Genomic DNA, 22,797 nt, shown 5'->3' on the forward strand with positions numbered 1-22,797 from the left:
ATTATACTCTCCTGGTTTCCATCCTACCTCCCTCTCTGGTTGCTTCTTTTCTTTCTCCTCATCTTCCTCTAGCCCTCCTTTTAATGTGGTGTTCCAGGGTTTCTATCCTGGCCTTCTTCTGACTTGATGCACTTTTCTTGAGCAATCTTATACACCTCTGTGGTTTAGCCACCATGCCTGTATAAATGACTCACAACCATAGCTCCAGCCCAGATCTCTAAGGGTTGGATCCCAATACCGAAGTGCAAGTCCATCAAGCTTCTCAAACTCACTGTGTCCTAAATTTAACCATCATCTTGCCTCTGTATCCATTCCCATTCACAGAGTATCTTGACCACCTGTGTTCTGTGTCTCAGTGAGTGATACCGCTATGCACTCAGTTACTCAAGCCAGAAACCCAAGAGTCATTCCCAATTTCACCCTCCTCTTCCAATCAGTCCTTGAGTTCTGTCAATTCTCTATCCAAAATGTTACTGGAATCCATCCAGTTCTCTCCATTCCCGTTGGCAATAGCCTAGAGTCATGTCACTGTCACCTCTCCTGAGGACTACAGAAACAACCTCCAAATTGGTTTCTGTGTCTCCATTCTTGTTCTCCTCCAATCTGCTTTTCATTGTGCAGCCAGAATCTTTCTAAAAGGCACATTGATAATATCACGGCTCTGCTTGAAACCTTAGTGAGTCCCTACTGCCTACTGTCAACTTCTTAAGAAGGTGGACAAAGCCCTGCATGATCTAGTTCCATTCACTGCCCAGCATTGTCATTTATTCCCTAAATCTAGTCGACCCTTAGTAAAACAGAACTTGTCTTTGCTACTCCCATGGGCCTCAGGGTCTCTCACCATGGAGCCTTTCCTCTGCCTGTTTAGCCTCTACTTCCCTCCTCCCTTCCATAGGGCTGACTCCTAAGCAGCCTTCAGATTTCAATTCCTGAGTCTCTGTGGCCTCTGCAGAAGCCTCTCCTCGCCACTCTCTAAGTGAGGGCCCCAGCTCTGTGGTCCACAGCGCCTGTGCCCTGTGCCTCCCTGGAAATGAATCATCACGCTGCCTTGTATCTGACGGCCTTTGTCTCACTGCCAGTCACTGGGTGGAAAGTTCTGTGGGAGCTGGGACCTTGTTGGTTTTGTTTGCTCTTGTATTCCCAGCAGTCAGCATGGTGCTTGGCACAGAATGGGGCCCCAAAAAACTTTGTTAAATGAGGTTACGAAGAAATGAAGGGAACAGTGGGGATTTATACTCTCAGTTGAGCAGATTAGTTACAACAAACTCCAAGATATTTCCTGGTGATTGAAATGGTTGTGGCAGGAAGAGAGCAATTGCCTTTGGAGACAGTTTCTCCAAATGGCTCCCTAAATACCATGAAGAGCATCTCAGATGCCATAAGAAGTGAGACTACTGAGCTTATCCTAAAAGGAACAGGGAATTACCTTTTAAAAATCTGTCATAAATAAATGAATGTGTCCACTCCCCTCCCCCTACAGCACCTTCTCATTCCCACAGCACCTTCTCATTGCCCCCCTCCCCCAGGAGGGAGGCCAGCTTCCCCCTACAGTCTGCACTGCTGTATGGGAGATTACCCAGAATTCCTCAGCCTATGCCTGTCAGGACATTTTATTTTATTGTTTTATTATTATTATTTTTTGGCCGTGCCACAAGGCTTGCAGGATCTTAGTTCCCTGACCTGGGATAGAACCCAGGGCTGGCAGTGGAAGTGCCAAGTCCTAACCATTGGACCGCTAGGGAATTCCCACGGCAGGACATTTTAAAGCTCCTCTCGGTACGAGTTATGTTACTGTCCATTTCCCAACACCGAAGTTAGGGCAGTTTCTGCCTTAAGTTTTCTTGTAGGGTTGCCTTGCATTAGTATGTCGCAGCAGTGGCCATGTCGACAGGGCCTTGCTGTGTGGGGGAAACGCATACTCTATCTTAAAAACTCCAGCTTCAGCTCTTCTGCTATCTCACTGGCAGAGGGTGGGCACCATGTTGTCTGACAGTCTTTTGATAAAAGTCAGCTTGCTTACACATGTGTGAGGTGTGGTCTTCTGCTGCCACATGCTGTCATCTTCGTCACCTGAGGGGCTCAGCTACGGCATTCTCTCCCTAGGGACCGTTCAAGACTTCCGACTCTGACGGCCACTTGGCAGCATCCCCCTTCAGCCGTAAGGCCAGGAGTAGGAACAGAGCCTTGGGAAGGTGCTCTCTGCCAACTTGAAGAGGGTGCAAACGGGAAGCAGATGAGGCACAGCAGGACACCTGCAAAGGCCGGCTCCCAGTCAGTGCGCTCTTGCTCGAGGGGAGCGCTGACCCTGCCGACCGCAGATGTGGCATTCTCACCACAGAGGTGGGAACTGGGGTGTGTGCAATCAACTCTCTGCTCTTCAAAACAAAAGAGCAAGCAGAAGTGTAAGGAGGATGGCACAGTCTCAGAGACCATATGCATCCTGCTGTGGTAGCCTAGGAGCTTAATCAAAGCACCTACGGGTCTTGGGATCTCACTGTCTTCCAGATTTCATCCCTTGGCTGGATACCCGAAAAAGGCTACAGGGCTGAGATGTTTAAAGCGTGAATGGAATATTTCTAGGCTTTTCTTCTCCTATCACCACCCCACCATGCATTGCTCCAGCCCAGTCTGAACACCACGAGGTATGTTAAAATAATTTCTACTTTGATGAATTGCTGGGGAGTCCACAATTGCTCATAATCAAAGGGAGAAAAATGCAAATGAGATCCGGCGGAGAACTATCACCACCAAACGTTTATTTCACTGCGCAGCGCCAAAAAGAATTAAAACAACATTAAACTCACAGCAATCATGCTTAAGCTCTCGTTTCCAAGTGCCAAATTGCACCACTCTGGATCATACAGATGTTCGTTAATTATGCTAATTTTTATTAAACTATTAAAATGGAGAGAGTACTGGCTCAGCCAGGCAGACCCCAGCTCTGAATGAACTCTGCTCTTGTCTAGAGGTGCTAATTTACTGCATTTTTATTAAGTTGCTGATTCTTGGATTTTAGTTTTGGGATGGCAGAGAGAACTGAATTCCTGGTATCAACATTTTCAATAAAGTTTGACTTCTTTTTGCCCAGATGTTTGGAAGGACTGACTGGAAAAATGCCCGAGACAGTCCCAGGAGACCTGAAATCCTCAATGCGGAAGTGTTTCTACCTTCAAGGTGGGGATGCACACCTACAAGTGACAATGTTAGGGTCTCAGAATTATACAGGCTCCCCACTCCGTAACTCTCTATTCTATACACTGTGTGTGGTAGAGCTAAGATGTTGATTATACAAACTGGTTAAGTGAAGATGATTTGGATAAGAATATAAAAAGCTATTTTAAAAAAACCCAAACCCTTTACATCAGTGCTTGCTTCTTGCCACAAAATCTTTTAAGAAGACTTACACTCAAAAATAGTATAATGTGTGGCTTGTTCTCGTCATAAGTATTTCTAGGCTTGATCAAACATCTGTCTTCCTCAACATCAACCCTGCCCCACCTCCTTGAACCCGTCAGATGAAGGAGTCTTAAAAACGAAGGTTGGCTGTTTGGACTCCATTATCTGGTTGGAGAAGCTGTTGGCCTGGATGAGCAGAGTATTGAGGGAATCTGAAATAGGCACGGCGCTCACCATCAGCAACAGTCAAAAGTGTTTATGGGGGCTTGCACACTGCCCTAAAAGGATTTGTGCTGCTAATCTCCATCAACAAGGAAAAGAAACCCCTACCAAACCTGCCATAAAAAGAACAGCAAATTCTATAAACAAAAGGCAGTATGGCCACCAACCACGGGCTTGCCACACAGCTTGACTCTGCCTCCAGTGGTTTCCTATTGCTGTTTATGGCTTCAAGACTATCATGGCCCTTCTCAGTGCTCCTCCTGTCACAGGGCCCTGAGTCCCTGTGTGGCTGCAAATACCCTGTCAGTAGGTGTCAGGGGATATCAGGGGGAAAACCAGCAGGCGCCTATCATAAGCCTTAAAAGAGATTAAATACCCTTACTCCATGATTGCTACATATTAATTTCTCTCCTCCCTGCTGGTTCCTATTTGTTTAAGCTCTTCCATGGCTCCCCTGGAGTAGCACAGACATGACCTGGAATGACCATCCAGTCTTGGGCTGAGAATTCAATTTCCAGGCTCAGTGAATCCTAGGCTTTTCCAACAAAAGGAAATCACCATCCTCTAGGGCACAGATTCTTAAACTGGAGTCTCTGACCCATGGCCTCTCTGTGGATGCATGTGAAGGGATCTTTGAACTCCTTAAAACTGGTGTAAAATTTGTGTGCATGTGTACATGCGTTTTATCCCTGGGGTGAGGCCCAGACCTCTCATCAGATTCTCAAAGGGTTTATGAACCCTCTACAGTTGACCAACCAGCACTTTAGGGGGCAAGTACGATGATCTTTATGGCCTGTATCTGCTCTTTGGCCCAGTGTGGCCATCTCACCCCTACCCCCACTTTTAAAAAACAGTGGAAGGAAATCAAGAATCCTGCCATTCTGGGTTTCCAAGGCTTCAGCCTTCCAGCTGCCAAGTCTATTCCTTCTTCAAAGGCTGACCAAGCTTGCTTATCCCTTCTAAGGCCATCTCTTTTTTTTTTTTTTTTTTTTTGTGGTACGCGGGCCTCTCACTATAGTGGCCTCTCCCGTGGTGGCACAGGCTCCGGACACGCAGGCTCAGCAGCCATGGCTCACGGGCCCAGCCGCTCCGCGGCATGTGGGATCTTCCCGGACCGGGGCACGAACCTGTGTCCCCTGCATCGGCAGGCGGACTCTCAACCACTGCACCACCAGGGAAGCCCTAAGGCCATCTCTTTAACTGTGACTTAAAAGTTGTGGTGTCTTCTTATAGCTTCCATTCAAATCCACATGATGGCTTTTGGAGCAAACTGCTTGACACTGCTGGTTCCCCTGAGAATGTTCCTAATGGAAATGTTCTCTTTTCACATTGAATTGGGCTTCGATAAGCCTCTGTGGAACAAGATTCACAGAAAATGTCTCATACTTTTATTCTTTTAACCATCAAAGTTTACTATTTCAGTGCTTGTAAACAAGAGACTACCTCTTCAAGGGAACAATCAATCAGCCCCTAACATGAAAGATCAATAAATGCTTCACATATGTATGGGAAAGGCCAATCAATCACAGAATTATTGGTTTATGATTGCTTATTTCTCTTATTAGTACCTGTACATCATACATTATCATTAGTAAAGATGGGAAATTTGAATTCCTAAGCAGAGTAGATTGTAATATTCCAAGCTGAGCCAAAAACATCATATTTTTACTCTGGGTTGGCCTACAATTTCTCTACTGAAATCCAGCTTTGGAAATTTAATGCTTTCTGAGGCTATCGAAAGTGATTAAATAAATTGAGGGCTCTAACTCAGCACCCTTCCAATTGCTGAGAAAAACAATTGTTCACCACAGACAAACAGGTGCCCATTTTTCAGGACAAATGGTTTTAGGAAGAGATTTTACCAAAGGAGAAAGCAAGTGGTCAGTTGGGTCGACAGTGGATTAGTTCTGTTGGAACCTGTGAAAGGATCAGAGCCCAATGCTTGGCTGAAACCTTGGGTAGCTTGGCGGCCTCTCCAGGCTGTTTCACACCGTGTTTTAAGTTCTTGGCAATCGTTTTCTCTTTTTTCCATTATTCAGAGTTTTGGTCTATAAATCATAATAAAAATGTATCACTAAATTTGCCTCAATTGAACTAGTTTTATTTATTGCCATGTTTCAGGGAAACTGCTAACCTAGACATTGGTGAGACTGGAGCCGGGGCCAGGGATGGGGGGATTTGAGTCTAAGAAAGGGGACATTGAAAGGCTGGTGGCCAGCGACAGCAGCTGGGGTGGGGGGAACATGGCAACAACTCCACAAAGCTCACCCCCGGCAAAGAGCTGAGTGTTCTGAGAAGAGGAATGTGTCAGCTAGATGGAGGGTCTGAGAGCCCTGAGTGCAAGGGACTATTCAGCCTCAAGTCTGAACTGATGTCCTGAACTGGGTGTGAGTGGATAATGACCAAGTCAAGGCTAGGGAGGGGTGCAGGACCCGCACACACACTGGACATTGTTGGTGATGGAAGTGTGGGCAAAATACAGAGTGTGCATGACAGAAAAATCATAAGCTGTGAAGGTAAGAGGGAAGGCGGAACAGGGCTGTATGGAAAAGAGAAATGAGAAACACACAACTTGAACTTTGACTAAAAAGCAGAGGAAGGATAAAGGGAAGGTAAACACTTTGCAGACAGGAGAAAGCAAGGTGCTAAGTGCAGAATTCAGGAACAATAGAGACAGCACCATTTCGGAGCTGATAGAATGGTGATACCATGTGAGACTGGCGTATTAATATGTATTCCATAAACTGTGCAGCTCGCAGCTCTGCACCACTCTGTTTTGCTCTGACCGCAGTACCAGCCTCAGGCACCACAACACAATTTGGAAACAATGTGACGGAAATGTTTAATCTGCTCGGCCCATCTGTGCTGCGTATTTCTCCAGATCTCCCTGAGAGAGGCGCCTTGAATCTCCACATTGCCTTTAATATTCTCCTAAATCACCTCCCCACTGCACTTCAAGGGCCATTGCTACAATATCACAGGTTCATCTAAAGTGCAGTGGGGGTGGGGGGGGGGAGGCGCAGGCCAGGATATTTTTTATTTTAAAATAATTTCCAGGGATCGTCTTTTTTGCTTCCTTTAAAAAAAGAAGAAAAGTTATTCTACTGTTGCTGTAAGGTTATTGAGGTTGTTCATTGCAAAACAGGGTAGGATAGAGTGGAATCATTCTCCAAAGAATTATTTTTATTAATCTCGATTCCCTCAATTGGACATGGGAGGGGGTAAGCAGATGCTCCTTTTCTCTTATCCCTGCACCTTGCTATGGTGATGTGTTCATTTGGGGCTGGTGCCTGCCTGCTTTACACTCTCTGCATCAGGTATCACTTTGACCCTGTCCTGCTCCAAACAAAGCCATCTTGTTCAGGACAGGTAAACATTGAGTCCCTGGTCACCATGCCCTCATCAGAAAGGCACACTGTCTATATTATTAATTTTTAGCTTAAAATCTTATATTTTCTCTCTATAAGTACAGATGTTAGCATCAGATTTCCACTGCCTTTCCTCCACTTGATTTTGTCAGATTCAGTGATTTGGGGCTAGAATGTAGGAAGCTGGGGTAGGTTTCAGAGAAAGAGGGGATGACAGACCTTAGACAAATGGAAGAGAGTTGCACATAACCAAGAAAATTAGGATTCCTTTTGCTATGTGAATTAAAGAAATGAATAATTTAATCCGTGAGATTGTTCCGGCGAGGGAAAGGCAACGTCCCAGTTGCGAAGCCTACAGCCTGTCGGTGTGTTACATCATCTGCACACATAGGCGTTTCCATGACAACCGCTTATAGCTTCATTTCCTGGATCCCTCTAGGGGGTGTCACAGCCAGATCCACCTGCTTTTCACCCTACCCTCGGTGGGGTCATGGTAAGGTCGCCAGAATAAATGAACGCGGGTACTAATGATCTGTTTACTGCTGTTTATGCTCTGTGTGTGTCAGGGGCACCGCACGTTTAGAGAGCTCATTATGGTTGCAATTAGAATGCACCATCGCTAGATATTTAACTCCTTTTTCTTTTAAATTAGCATTTTAATAACATGCTTTGAGCAGAGAAACAAAATGACCATTTTTCACGGCCAAACTTCTAGCTGTAGGTGCAACTTTAATGGCAAAGTTGTGAAGGGAAAAAAAGAGAAAAAAAGGCCATTTTTACTACTTTCACCCTCCTTCTTACCGAAAGGATATTTTTATTTGCTTTCTAACACACTCGATTTCCTAAATTTGTTTTGAATCCAATTATATTGGGTGGTTTAAAGTACCACGCTCTTGTTGGATGGAAATTAGCAGCTACTGAAATTAACTTTCTATGTGACCTGTGAAAGGGGCGAAAATAATTACAAGTGTGTGTAAGAGACCCTTCTCCAAAAGACCCTTGCTGTAGGATCAGACTGTGATCTGATCCTACCATTATCAAATATCTTTATATAGTAATTGCAAGGGCTATTTTCTTCAAAAAGGTGGTTGCAATTACTGTTTTTGTTTTGTAATTCTTAGGATTATCTTATAGAGGATAAATGATGACAAAACTTGTCATTATAAACAGGATAAATAAGAAGCAGAAATAATGAAAATAATAACACAGCATCATTTGCCGTTTAAAAAGGTGAGATCTTGGGGCATCAAAAAGTAAGAACAGGGAAAATACAAGGTAGAGACCCACTGGGTCAGAATGTTCCAGTAGGCACTAATTGCTTTCTAGGAATCAGCGAACACCTTTGCTAGGTGTTTATAGATCCTCTGTTTGTAGAAAGTACAGTGAAAAATAACAATTTGAATGTTTCGATTATCTTTCCCAGTCTGTTCCATTTTCATTATTTATTTCCTATAAATCGGGACCTTGCTGAACATAATTCTGCAGTCAAGGAGGTTGATGGGACAGCCAATGTGAACGAGGAGATAGATGGTGGGTGCGTATAAGATAGATGCTATGTGTTTATGAAAAGGAGCAGTATGTCTGCACGTGAACATCCACAAAGTAGAGCAAGCAAGCGTGTAAACTATAAGGGGTATTTATAGGTGGAAAAAAAAAGGTGCAAGGAAGATTGTATGGGAACAAGCACACTGAGCCTGAAAAGGGTTTGCTTTTTTCCTACCCTCCACGTCCAAGTTCTGCTAAGATATCCCCTGCTTGCTGTGGCTCCTGTGAAACAAGCCTTTCCATGACAACAGATGGGGGATTTCACAGCCAGAAGACACAGGAGGTCAACAGTTGAAAAGCAAGAGTTAGAAAGAGAGATCTTTATCGACATCAAAACAATCCCCTGAAAGATAGAAGGAGGAAAAATTTAAAGACGTAGCAGGAAAGAAAAAGAGCCTTTATAAAAATGCAGGTTAAAATGTTTAGGCTTTTGTATCAGCCTAGTTGCACCTTAGACTCTGCCATTTCATAAATAAAATACGGATAGCATAGACTATAATCTGGTGATAGCTACCCCAGGACATATCTAGATACACTTCTGTTATTTTAATTAAATACTGCATTATGGTTTGTGACAACTACATAGCTACAGCGTAAATGAATTTGGAATTAAAGTGTTACTTAGGCATCCAGTCATTTTTGTTTCATTCCTCAGTTTTACAAAGCAAATAGCTATAAAATCAAGATGTTTGTTCATTTACAGATGGAGCAGGATTGTTGTCACTGTTCTTTTTCTCCTTAATCCTCCTGCACAAAACGAAGACAGAGCTCAGAGTCTGGCTCCCAACACTCTTAGCTTATGAGACACATCACAAAGAAAAACACATCCTCTTGACTATAATGTGAAACGCTGAATATTAATTGCTGGTATTTCGCTTATCTTTCTAGCTGAGTTCTGTCTTTTAACAATTATTCTGATGGGCTGCAGTCTTGCACTGCCAGGAAATTTTTCTCCTTTGCTTAATATTTAGAAACGCATTTTATTTTATTAAAAAAAATCTTAAAGTTCATAATCCTCCTTGGAAGTTTTTAGTATCTGGAACTCTTGGCAAATACAGAATATTAGTGGGAATAGGGAAACCGCCAAAGCTCTTTGCTGAAAAGATGATGCACTTTCTGAATCTAAAAGGAAAAATATTTTTCATTCTAGGAATATTAATATTTCCTTAATGAAACTTGAGAGGGTATTACAGTTTGATATAATCAGTTGGTCAGTTTAAATGTCACTTCACTAGCAAATTATGAGAAAGAATATTCTCGTCTTACAGGCACAGACTTTCACTCAAAATTTATATGTTAAAGTAAAAGGATTTTTGTTCAAATCTGAGGATTTAATTGTATCTTGAATGCGTCATATGTCAAGATGAAAGTTTTTAAATAGTAAGTTTTCTGAAATCATTGTCTATTATTTCTAGTGCGAGAATCAATATTCTTTTTATTAGTCTTAAATACCACAAGTCTGGCAATGTCTGCAGATTCCAGCTTTTCTGTGTTCTAACCAATTATCCCAAGCCCCCTGTAACTAATCCTATAAGCATAGAAGTTACCGCTCTGTATATCTGCAATGAGGTTATAATTTGCTTCAGTATTTTGCTAGTTTGGTTGGAGAGCTGGATCCATACACTACCAAGAAACACCAGCAGACAGGTTTGGGGAGGCTGAGTTCCTTTTGAGAAAATAATTACACAGAAACAAAGCTTTTGTGACCCCTTTTAAATAGAGTATCTCACCGAAATGTCATCCAGCCTCTCTGGCAGATTAGTGAGTTTATTACTAAATCTCTGTCTAATAAACGTGCAGTTGACTCTGGAGGAGCTGCTTGTTATAATACTGGCAGTGGGAGATGGAGGGAATGTCACAGTTAAAGACACAAATTTTCCCCATAATATATTCGAATGGAAACCTCTGAATCCAATACTACATGGGCATATCTAATAAATTTACAATATTTCAGTCTCAACAGCCTTCACTGGTTAGTTTTAAAGATTTATGTGGTAAAAAATTACTCAGTGATGAATATGGTTTATTCTGTGCAGTATTGGAGGTATAAGGAATTAAACTACCGTCTTTAACAGTGAATTTATTATTACCTCTGTCAAAAGACGAAGCCTTTAACAGCATTTGTTATAAATTCACCGCAAAATAAATGGCTGGAATTTTTTTACACTGGAGTTTGTAAAGCATTGGGTGATCGTGAGCATTAACCTAACCCTGCCATGGCTTATATGGTTCTAGGTAAACATTTCTGTCTGGGTCTCACAGCTAATTATCTGATCTGGGACTTTCCACCTGACTGAAAGGTGTGTGTGTGTGTGTGTGTGTGTGTGTGCATGTGTGTGTGTGAGTACAAAGTGAAGGGTCTTGTCCAGGACAACAGTTCAGGACTGAGGAGATTAAAGTGCAAAATGCCAATTTTACTTTTTTTTTTTAAATGGGTTTTATAATAAATGGCCAGGGTTTAGAGAATAAGGTTGATATGTAGCCAGGTCTCTTGTTTGCAGGTTTATACGCACGCATATGCACACACACATACACGCATAAGCACGCATACACACACGCACACTCACAAACACCCTCTCCCTTTTGTCCTCTCTTGGAATGGGTGTCCCCTCATTTATAAAAATTACCTGGAAGGAATGAGGCTGCCAGGGTTTGTTCTAGATGATTGGTTCCTGTCTGGGGGAAAGGAATGGCCTCTACTGAATTTGACCGGTGTGTGACCGTTGCCTTCCAGCTGACCCCAAATCCCATTCCCATTCTCCTAACTCTATAGCCTCCCATAGGGGTTATTAATGAGAGAAAACACCATCATCATCATCATCTTCGTCATCACAGCACAGTGTTGACCTGCTTGTTCACATGAAATGGGGTTATGGGGACAGCTTCTGCTTCTCTTTTCGTATCATCGTAAATAAGAAAAGATATTTTCTGATGGTACCCTCCCTCACCGTCCCCTTTGGTTAGGTCAGAGGTGAATGATAGCTCTTTGGCAGGCATTGATCAGTTTCATCACTATGTTTGTGCAGTCTGTGCCCCAGGCCTGTATTCTCCCCACTTCCTACCCCCGAATTACCTCCCAAATTACCCTGCCCATCCCCCAGTCAGCCAAACGGAGGGTAATGGTGCCTGAGGAAGTCCTAAATGGACACTAGATGTCACCAAACACCTCCTTTCCCTCAGAGCCCTGAAATTTAAAAAAAAAAAACAACTTCATTTAAAGCAATTGAAGGAATTAACTTATCTGTTTTTATGAGGTGTTGTCAAATTCAACTAAGCACACTTAAAAGAGGAAGTACTGCTGCATTCAGATAATTTTTACAACATACAAATCTCTTCTGGAGGGGTTGGGGTCAAGGGAGGGGAAAGGTCTACATTCTTTAAGTAGTCCTTTGAGGGAGTAGGTGAAGAACACTGGGTTTTAAAAGTCCCACTGTAACAGACGTGGTGTTATGTTAACATAGTCCAGGTGTGCCAGGGACAGGCCTGCTGCATTCGGATAACTAGGAGCTGGGTTTGGAGCCAGGACCCGGCCTGAATTTAAGTAGCTCCAATCCAGTGCTGGAAGCTAACTGTCACCCAGGATGATGGAATCGGTCCATCCTCATCCACACAAGACCCATGGCCATCTGACAGCATCATATGTTCAATGTTAAACTTGACCTTGCCTTTAAGGATCCCTGTTTCCATACCAACTGTACCAGAAGACAACCAAAGCATGGTGTGTTTGGGCGGTGAGAATATCTCCCCACCCTGGCTAAGCCACCATGTAAATATAACCCTTCTGTGGTGCCCAGCTTGTTGCTCCAAGGCTGCCTTCCATGGAAATAAGTAGCTGGAAAAACCCTGGAGGAGCCCAGGGCCAACTCATGAGTCACACAACATAAGCTCAAGAGATGTAGCCTATCAACTCTGTTTACCTTAAATGGTAAACAGGGACCATTTAAGGGTCATTCAGGGACCTCTTCTTCTTTCTAGACAATTGAGAAAGAGTTTCTTTCTCTCTCTCTTTAATTTGCCCTTATCTGCTGGACAGCTCATGTTACCACTGTAAATTACTTCTGGAAGAGGAGGCCTAATTTTTAAATGGGCGTTTATTTAGGTTATCTGGAAGAGTAGAACAAGTACCTTTATTATTTAGAAAAAGGTTCCCCAGTGAGAGGCCTTTAAGCCAGGAAGACAGAGTCACTTCTCTGAAACATAGAAACTGTGGCTCGTCTTATCCAAATAGAGACTTCTCACCTTTCTCCTACTTACAATAAATGCTCATGGCAGTGCTGGTCCACAGAGGGGCTGTATGCCAGGGCGCAGCCAGGGCGCAGTGTTACTGCACCGAGGGTGATTCAGGACCTACCCTGTCATGCCTGGTGCCCAGGCTGAATGGATTTTTGGAGTACACCTGTTGTTGAACCCCTGCCAAGTACTGATGGCCACTAACCCCCAAATCACTTTTCCCCTCTGTTGATGTTTGGAATGTCAGACAGGACTGAGCAGCAGCCGGCGTGTATTTCAAACACAGCAGATGGATTTTTATATTAGCTCCTATTTCATGTTCAGGCAGAGCGACCGCCACACTAAAACCGCAGCCTCTGTGCTGCCGAGTTTGCTTCTGCGAGATTAATTTTGTGAAATTAATTGGGACAAGATTGAAAAGGAAATTAAAATGTAGCTGAGTGAATAGGCCTTTCAAACACCTTTTTCCTGCTCTATTCAAACTTGAATTCTGCGGTGGTCTCAGGCATGGTGGGAAGTAATTTACGGGAGCCATCGGTTACGTATGAGGAGACCTGCACAAGCACCACAATCTGGAGCCACTGAAGAGCGTTAAACACCCCGCCGTGGCCTGAGCTGCGTCCCTGCACCAGGTGGAAGCGAAGTTCAGTCCCTGCACCAAAAATGCTGTTCAGAAATATCTGGGCCCAGAAGGCACGTGGGAACGTCCACTGGATGCACAGATCTGCTCCATTTTTAAAATCTCCTTTTAATATATTTGCGGCCCAAATTGGAACTCAGTGCATTAAGTGGGCGTGCAACTTCGTGGGGCTTAGTAACGGATAGATGTGTTGGGGAGGTGGGCGGGGTCCTGCAGACTGTGCCATTGCTTACTGTTTCAGAGCTGCGATACGTGGCTCTGGCCTCTCCTCAAAGAAGTTTGAACAGGGGCTTCCCTGGTGGCGCTAGTGGTTGGGAGTCCGCCTGCAGGTGCAGGGGACGCGGGTTCGTGCCCCGGTCCGAGAAGATCCCACATGCCGCGGAGCGGCTGGGCCCGTGAGCCACGCCCGTTGGGCCTGCGCGTCTGGAGCCTGTGTTCCGCAGCGGGAGAGGCCGCAACAGTAAGAGGCCCGTGTAAAGAAGTTTGAACAATTGATCAATTTTGCCACTGACAAAGTCTCTCAGACCAGGAAAGGCACAGTGTATTTCCACGTAAGGTCTCTTCACTGGATGGCCTTCTATTTCCAAGAGAGGACCTGTTGAGCTTTCGAATATCTCTGTGAAGAATTCTTGGCAGGACAGGCTACCTTTTTTTTTTCTCTCAATTCACTAATAATTTATTGAACTCCTGGTGTGTACCCAATATTGACCCCAAAAGTTTATTGTTAGTGGAAAAGAGGGGAATATCATAATAATTATCATCCTAGATGCCAGGCGCTTCCTTACACAAATTCTCTAATGAAAGTATCACAACACCCTATAAACAGAAATTATCCCATTTCTACAGATGAGGGAATTATCCCATTTCTACAGATAAGGATTAGCAAGATTAAGTGACTTTGTTCAGGGTCACATAAGTAACCCACCTGTTGACAATTTGCTTCCCTAAGAATAGGACAGGTGATGGGCATTTGGTTATCTATGGGGTGCAGCTTTCTTACCCAGCCAATCATCTTCTCTGGAAAAAAATTTTTTAAAGGGTAAATAGCTCTCTTTCTGGGATCATTCTTGTCCAAAGGCCCTAGACCCTAACAGACTCTCTTGGCCCTAGGATTCTAGGATTGAGGGTTGGGTCATACTTGGGCAACTATTAAGAAACAGTAGGTGTGGTGTGTGTGTTTATGTATGTGTGTGTGTGTGTATATATATATATATATATGTGTGTGTGTGTGTGTGTGTGTATATATATAAAATGAATATTATTAATCTATAAAAAAGAATGAAATAATGCCATTTGCAGCAACATGGATGGACCTAGAGATTATCATACTAAGTGTAGTAAGTCAGAGAAAGACAAATATCATATGATATCACTTATATGTGGAATCTGAAAAAAATGATACAAATGAACTTACTATTTATAAAATAGAAATAGACTCATAGACACAGAAAACAATCTTATGGTTACCAAAAGGGAAAGGGGGAGGGAAGGATAAATTAGGAGTTTGGGATTAGCAGATATATACTACTCTATATAAAATAGATAAACAACAAAGTCCCACTGTATAGCACAAGGAACTAAATTCAATACCTTGTAATAAACTATAATGGAAAAGAATCTGAAAAAGAATATATATATATACATATACATATATATGTAAAACTGAATCACTTTGCTATACACCAGAAACTAACACAACATTGTAAATCAACTATACTTCAATTAAAAAAAAAAAAATAAATACCAAAAAAAGAGAGAGAGAAAGAAACAGCAGGGAACAGCAGGAACCCAAGAATAAAGTTATTACCCCCCAATTCCCACCCCACTCCCCCATCCAGGGGCCACTTCTGTTCTCTACCTGCCACCCCCTGCCCCTCAGAATATTTCTCTTACCATACAAAGAGAGAGGGAAAAGCCAAATGTATTTATGAGGCCCCAAAACAAAAGAACTTAGAATTTTTTTGCTTGTTTAATCTGAATAAATAATTAAAGCTAAGACACATTTTTGTGTGGAATTTCTTTAGCAGATTTGCAAAGTCAGCCTCACCATGTTAATTTAGACAGGGAATGTTTGAGGTGGAAGGAACCTTAGAGATCTAACACAACTCCCTCATTTTACAGGTAAGGAAACTGCTCCAGGTAAGCTGAACTGCACTCAGTTGCATCTTGTCTTGTGTTTCTCAGGGAAATAGACTTCTCTAGGTTCCTAAGAAGTGGGCTTTTCTTGCCTGACAAAAGTTCTACTGGCCAGAGAGAAAAATAAAATGGAGATTTCTAGATACCATTTTTCTGGACTAACCTCAACTTGGGTCAGTTCTGTCCCTGCAGGTGTGAGAGGCAGGCTGCAGAGTGTAACTGACTCCAATAAAGGAAGCCAGCTGGGGCTAAATATGGAATAATATGGAATAAATTTAGGATCCATATGAGAGAAAATTCCTGAGATTAGGAGTTACTGAACATCTGAATAGACATACAGCTGATAATGGCAGTGGAATCTCCTTTTCTATCTGTCTGAATTGGTTCATTTGTGCTTTTTAGAGGCAAGGGAATGGATCAGGTGGCCTTTTAAGGTTCCTTCCTGTCCAAGGACTCTTATTGAGTTAAGTAATATAATAAAGGTAAATCCAATCTGAAATGCTCCCCAAGCCAACGTTAACTGGAATGAAGTTTTATGAGGGAAACTTCAGTTAAGCTTCTAGCTTCTCATTTCTTCCCTTGCCATGCAGAGATGAGCAATGTGGAGAAGGGTGGCAACTGGTGTAGCTTTTGGGGTAAGAAATGTGCTACTACCAAGGTAAGGGATGACTACGAACTCAGGACCTTCCAGGAGATGGAGAAAGATGCCCGATAGAACCAAGGCAGCAAACTATTCCCTGTGAATTAAACTCTGATATATTGGCTTTTAGTAATGGAGGAGGGGAAGGGGGGTTGGTTAAAAAAACCCAAAACAAGTTGGGGAAGGTCCCCATGTTCTTTGTAATCTCAATATTACAATAGCCCTGGTAACCGCAGACAGCTCTATACTGCAAGGGCAAGTCACCACACAGCCCCTTCTAAATGGAGGAAATGGACCCCCAGTGAGAAGTCATTAACAAAGGCAAAAGACATGCAAAACAAACAAAATAATCATGACCGAGAGAGAAGGCCAGCAGACAGTCTGACTCTGTTCTCCCCTCCTCCTGCTGCAGGCACCTCAGACAATGTAAACAGTTAATTTGTTCACCTGCAGGCTCTGGGCAAACAGAGGCCTGGTCACACCTGAGTGGATAACTCGATTACCCCAGCGTGGTAATGTACACAAATTCTATTACTCGGCAAGTCTTGCTTTCGGGCATTTGAAATACCAATCAGGCCAATGTCCACTCCCTTCTTTGCTTCCAATTTATTCTTGGTGTATTGGAGCTGCACCGGAATGGCACTAGGGTGGTGCTGAATTAGGAGTCTGGAAGAAATCACTAGAAGATTCTGATCTCACCCAGCAGGGATTGCGGGCCTCCTGCTCTCTGGAAAAAGGTTGGGTCTGAATTTGGTCGTAGTTCAAAGGGGACTCATTGGAACTGCTGAAAGCTACCTTCTGTCAGCCCTGGTCTGTTTCTTAAGGAGCTTGTGGTATATTTCAAACTGAGACAAACACCTGGCCAAGGTAATGACATTTACAGAACAAAGATAAATTGCAAAGGATGGGTTAATAACACAATGGGTTTTCAATTTTCCTTTATGGAGTTCACATACTAATCAATTAAAGAGCAAATTGTGCCTCTTACAAAAATGTTTGTTGATATTGATTGCCTCTAGAGGGAGAACTTTTTAACAAGTTTTTTAGGGACAGAGTGGATTTCCTCAGCCCACCTATACAGAATATGTGCAGTCTTTCTTTACAAGGATGGTGTTACTGATCCCTCAAACAGTAGCCCATGAGTTTTGAAGCTTCTTCACATTGGTGATGGATCTGCAATAATATATCCTTATTTTTGCCCATTTTTTTGTATCCAGCAATACCCTTTGGGAGATGGTTAGCTGTGGCTAGGGGCTACCTCTGTGACTGAGGAAGAGAATGAAGTTAGCTGGCCCTTGTGAGTTGGATTCACTATCTTGGCCTTGTCAGCACTTGCTCAAACCAACTGAGCTAACTAGCTCTGACTCCTCCCCCCATATATAACTATGTTACAGTGTTGTTTATCTATAGATGAAACAAGAAGGCGGCTGACCCAGCTAGAATATTTTCAAGAGTATTTTACGGTAATAAATTATGTACGTGGTGATGACCTTTTTAAAGCACCACAAGACCCTTCAAAAAGATCAAATTTTGATTGGCATAGTTTTAGTATTATGTCTACTTTATTCTATTTTTAAATTTGAAAATTGGTTCCTGAATCTGAATTTTCAATTAAAATTTTCCCTGACAATTATAAAACGATGGAAGTTTACGTGTGAGGGAACCATGTAATACACACAAGAGAAGACTATGACATGGGATAATTCTGGTTATGGTGACTACATCATCAAGAGTGAGAAAATCGACTTTTGATCCAGGCCCCACACTCTAATCCTTACCTTGCCCAGAATGCGGATGAGGTCACCTCGTTGGAAGGACAGTTCGTCTGGCTGGTCACCATGGCAATCCCATAGGCCCTGATAATAATTGGCATAGTCCACTGATCAAAGAGAGGAGAAATCAAAGTTAAAAGGACCCTGTCTTTTTCTATGGAGCCCACATTTTTGCTGCAAATGGAAACCAAGGTTCTGATATTACCCCTAGGAAACCTAAGATTCAGGGGGTTTGGGATGAGATACAGCCAGACACTCAGCATGAGCAAAGGACTGTGGGAGAAGGAGATCATTAACTAACATTAAATATTTACAGTTCACCCTTAGTCAGATGCTATTCAGTAATATGATAAATATATTTATTAATAAAAGAAAATCAGGCAGGTAATTTTTCACTTGGTTTATAAGTAAGCAGCACAAAGAAATTTTCTGCCAGACTTTCTTCATCCAGGGCATCTAAACTATCCAGTGCTTCTTTTTATTATGCATTGAAAGAATGAGATAAGTCTCCTACTTCTGCTTGTTTATGAGAGAGGCTGAGTCAGCCAGCACAGATCTGCATTGCAGTCTCACAGGTTGGCCTCCTCTGTTACACAGGAGCTTCATCCTGGGCACTTCCCACCCAGGTACTTACTATATGAGGTAATTACCAATAAATGTGGAAACGAATAGCCCAGTCTTTAAGTGGAACCAAGGGGGTGTCTCATCCATTACAACTAAATTCTGGGTGGGCTGGCCCTTTTCCAGCATCTCATTTGTAGACGCTGAACATGTCTGCCAAGATTTATCTGCAAGCCCCCAGGGGAACAGAAACCAAAGTGATCTGCATTAAAAATGAAAGCAACCGAAGACGACAAACCAAGCTTTAGAAGCAGTTGAAGAGATTTACTGGGCTTCTCAGCAAGACTAGATGGCAGTGATGCCACAGGACAGTCATCGATTCTTAACAATGAAGAATTCGTATTGATCTTCTTCTACCCGGAAAGGTTAAACACTAGAGTACAAAGTGGGAGAGGATCTGGGGATTTGAATGGCAGGAGAGCTAATGCCCACTGGACCAGGGATAATGTGGCAGTGCTCCCCGTTCCTTAGGACACTATGTATGAGAGTGATATGCAAAGCACCTACAAAAGATGACATTCCTACTGATGGGAGTTAGGAGTCTTGGGTTCTAATTAAAATTCAAATGATCTGGGGGGACCTTATTCTACAGTTTCCACCTTTCCCTTCATTTGTCTTGACCCTTCCATGAGGAGTGATGGTGCTAGTTGCTGAGGATGGGAATAGATAGAGGGCAAGTGGGCAGTGGGGGGACAGAGGCCCTGGCTATATTTGCTTTTTTTCTCCTTGTTCCTAACTTATGAGCAATTCAAAGAATAAAGGCACAGAGGAACAAAATCCCTATATGTCTCTGGAAAAGAATTTTAGTAGGAATCTTAAAGTGCACAAAAACAGAGGGGGACAGAGCTGTTTAGTTAAGATTCAGATATTGCAAACAAAAGTAAAAATGTTAACCATATAGAAACTCAAGCATGTTTTCTTTACACAGAAAATGTTTGTATATGCAGTAGACAACAGAGGGTAGCAAACAAGACAACTACACTGGAAACATTCTGGCACAGAGTTAAGAATATGTTTGGAAAAAAAAATTCATTAGGAAAAAATGCTAACTATTGAAAAGACAAGGCATGTTTTTTTGGGGGCGGATATCAGTGCATGAAATAATAGAGAAATATCAGTTCCTGAAAAATGAAGTAGTTTTCCCAGAGGATATAATGCTTTTTCAGTTGTAATGGAGTTGATTATTCACCCCAAGATTTTGCCTAAGTTTAGGAATGAAAAGTATATTGACTTTTCATATCATAGTCAATTCAATTCAATTCAATTCAATTCAAGTATATCAATATTCTTCATGGATTTTTATGTGATAAAGAAAATAATTTTATAAAAATAGATTTTTTAAAAACATAACTTGATGTTTCCAAGTTGTAAGACTGACAAAGTTCTCTTGGCTTTTTCTGGCCTAGCAGATGGTCACTGTGGTGTACTGCTCCCCATGTGCCTGGGTGTGGGACAGCTCCTGAGATTATGAGTACCTTTTGGGTATATATGTAAAAAGTGATTTGATATTGGGTATCTAAGACACCTGGGGAGAACACCTGGAAAAAAAGCTATTCTAAAAGCACAACAGATCATAGGGAATGCAAGAAGCTAGCAGAAAAACAAAAGCCTTCCAAGAAAAACTAAAGATAGAAGATGCCTTCAATTTTTCATAAGCTAAAGGCCTAAAGAAGATAGAGCTCAGGAATCCAGGAGATAGTTTAGCCTAGCCCAAGAACTGGAATCGTCAGAAGCATAACAAGGCTGCTTTGGAAAATAAGCAGAATGAAGGGCTAAAAATGGGGAAGAGGTTGGACTTGCTATCTAAACAGAGGTATTCTGGTATTAAAGAGACCAGGGAGAGGAGCGTCTCAAGTGAACAAGATTGGATTCTGTATTGCAGACTCCCAGTTTAACACATGTGATTGGCTTTAGGTATATGTGTGCACACAACTTCACTACATTCATTCTTTATCCTTCAACAGACATGTACACAGAACCTACTGTGCCATGGACTATGCTAGATGCTGGGAATTCTGCATCAGCCACGCACACGGTCCCTGCCCTTAGGGCTGCCATCCAGCAGTGGAGGCACCATGAAACAGTCACACAACTATTTATTTATTTATGATTGCGATATGTCTGCAAAGGAGAAGTTGAGGGTCTTGTGTATAATAGGGAATCTAACCTAGTCTGAGGGGTCAGAGAAGGTTTCCCTGAAGCTTTAGTTGTAAAACAAAAGCCTGATCAAACCTTGAAGAGGTGAAGAGGTAAGGCCAAGGAGGGCTTTATCCCTGAAGCTTGGCCCCAGGAAGAGCTTGAAGGCTGGGAGGTCTGCTGGGCCAGTCCAGCTTCTCCCTAAACTTGCCCAGCATGTCCTATGAACAGAGGAAGCATGAGGAGACTTTGATGTCTTTAGATCAGTAAGGAATTGGAAGCCTGAGAGGAAGGATTGCCTCTATGGGCTGGATTGAGGTTCCTTTAGGTTTACACTCCTCTGGCAGCAGTCTGAGATCAGAAATAGTGCAGCATTCTGACCATTTAATTAATTCAAAACATCCTCATTCTCATTTTGAGGACATTATTCCATCTAATTACTTTTTTCCAGTCTGTCCATTTGGAATGAAAAACAAAAGAATAAAGCTTAATGCCAGCATTTCTCAACGTCTCTCCAAAAAACGTAACTCTGCACTAAATAAAGACTGGTAATTCAAAAGAAAAGCACTAATATATTCAGCATAAAACAGACAGAGGACCTAGAGCAATAATGACACCACTAATAACTAAAACAGTTATAACAATTAACAACAATTACAATGATAGAGAAGCTAATGGGTATGGTCACAGCATTTAAGTTGCCAGCAGAGCTGAGGAGGACTCTTTCCAGAGAAAGAAAAAGGGGGGAAGCGTCTTATTTTCTTTATCCCATGTAAGAGAAGCTATGCTCCCAGCAGGTAAAATGTCATAGGAAGACTAGTAGCAGACCAAGTTAAAAAATATATTGTTTTTCTCTCTTTTCTAGGTATTTATTGCAAAGCATCTGTCATTCCACACCAAGTCTTTATAACCAGTGACAGTCATTTCTCCTGTAACTGAGGCCAAGTTGGTGCTACTATTGATGGAGTCAATATTTGAAAATGAGTCTCCATGACGGGAAGAGTTCTAAGGTGAAAGGAGCAGACACCATTCTGCCTTTCCCCCTCCTTAGGGACAACAGAGCCTGACTACGTTCTTTCCAGAGTTCATATGTCACCTTGGGCTTCTGTTTGGGGGATATTGGGTAGCTCCAGAATTCAAGCTGTGACCAAGGAAAAGAGGCAAAAGGCAAGTAAAAAAAAAAAAAAAAAAAAAGGCAAGTCAGCATGTTGTTTACATTTTCTTGATAAGCAAAAGGACTGTGCCAATGTGGCCCTGGGTATAACTACTTAACAGATTATAGAAAAGAGAGACAAAAGGAGAAGACAGATAAAGCCAGTTCTTGCTAGAGCATGAGAAATGGACAAAGAAGGCCAAGGCAATGGCCCATTGGAAGGGACTTGAAATGTTCTCTAGGCCAGGCCAGAAAGGCCACCATGTTCAGTCCATTAAAGCAGACTCAGCCTGATACCTTATTAACCATTTCAGAAAGAAAGGCATAAAACATTTTGCCAAGCTCCACTGACTTTGACGCCAGAACAGGAAGAGCAACTGAATAATACTATTTGCTTGTTTTCATAGCCCTTTAGTCTTTGAGTTTTGAAATTACTATGGTCCTTAATGTTATAAGTATGATCTTGAAGTGGGGAACACTCACAGATCCTAATTTTCATCTCCTGTGTTCCTTTTATTGGGCCAAAGTTATAGCTGGGTGACGATCCACTCACATGTGTCTTGGGAAATGGGTTTCAAAAAGTAAGAGCTGCAAATACCTCTGTGGCTTCCCTCTGTTTCTTTTGTGTAATAGTTCACTCCATTGGCTGCTACTAAAGTGGAAAAAATGCCTCAGAAATGGAACACTCATCAGCAACCATTTTTCTGCCCTGCAGAAATGAGTGAACATGGGCTGCCCCCTTGGCTGAGCTTGCCTACAACTTCAGAGCAAAAGCAACCTGTTTCAAGATCCTTCTTGCTCAGAGGTTTGACGTATCTAAGGATGATTTGTGCCTCCAGCTCTGCTTTTTATTTTTCATGGCATACCCAAGCAAACGGCCAGTCGTTTTCATACAGACAGCACAGAATGAGTTTTAGTTTTGGTTACCTGGACATGCC

The 22,797-nt window shown here is 42.5% G+C and overlaps 1 protein-coding gene across 1 annotated transcript in view; it reads right to left on the reverse strand.

Annotated features, from left to right (window-relative positions):
- Positions 1 to 22,797, reverse strand: part of SKAP1 (src kinase associated phosphoprotein 1) — a 276,746-nt gene that overhangs the window by 4,112 nt on the left and 249,837 nt on the right. The window contains exon 11 of the mRNA XM_059996383.1: positions 17,956 to 18,056. Coding sequence (XP_059852366.1) covers positions 17,956 to 18,056 — 101 coding nt within the window. The remainder of the gene's footprint in view (positions 1 to 17,955; positions 18,057 to 22,797) is intronic.

The sequence above is a fragment of the Delphinus delphis genome, chromosome 19, assembly GCF_949987515.2.
Source record: "Delphinus delphis chromosome 19, mDelDel1.2, whole genome shotgun sequence".
Classification (NCBI taxonomy): Eukaryota; Metazoa; Chordata; class Mammalia; order Artiodactyla; family Delphinidae; genus Delphinus; species Delphinus delphis.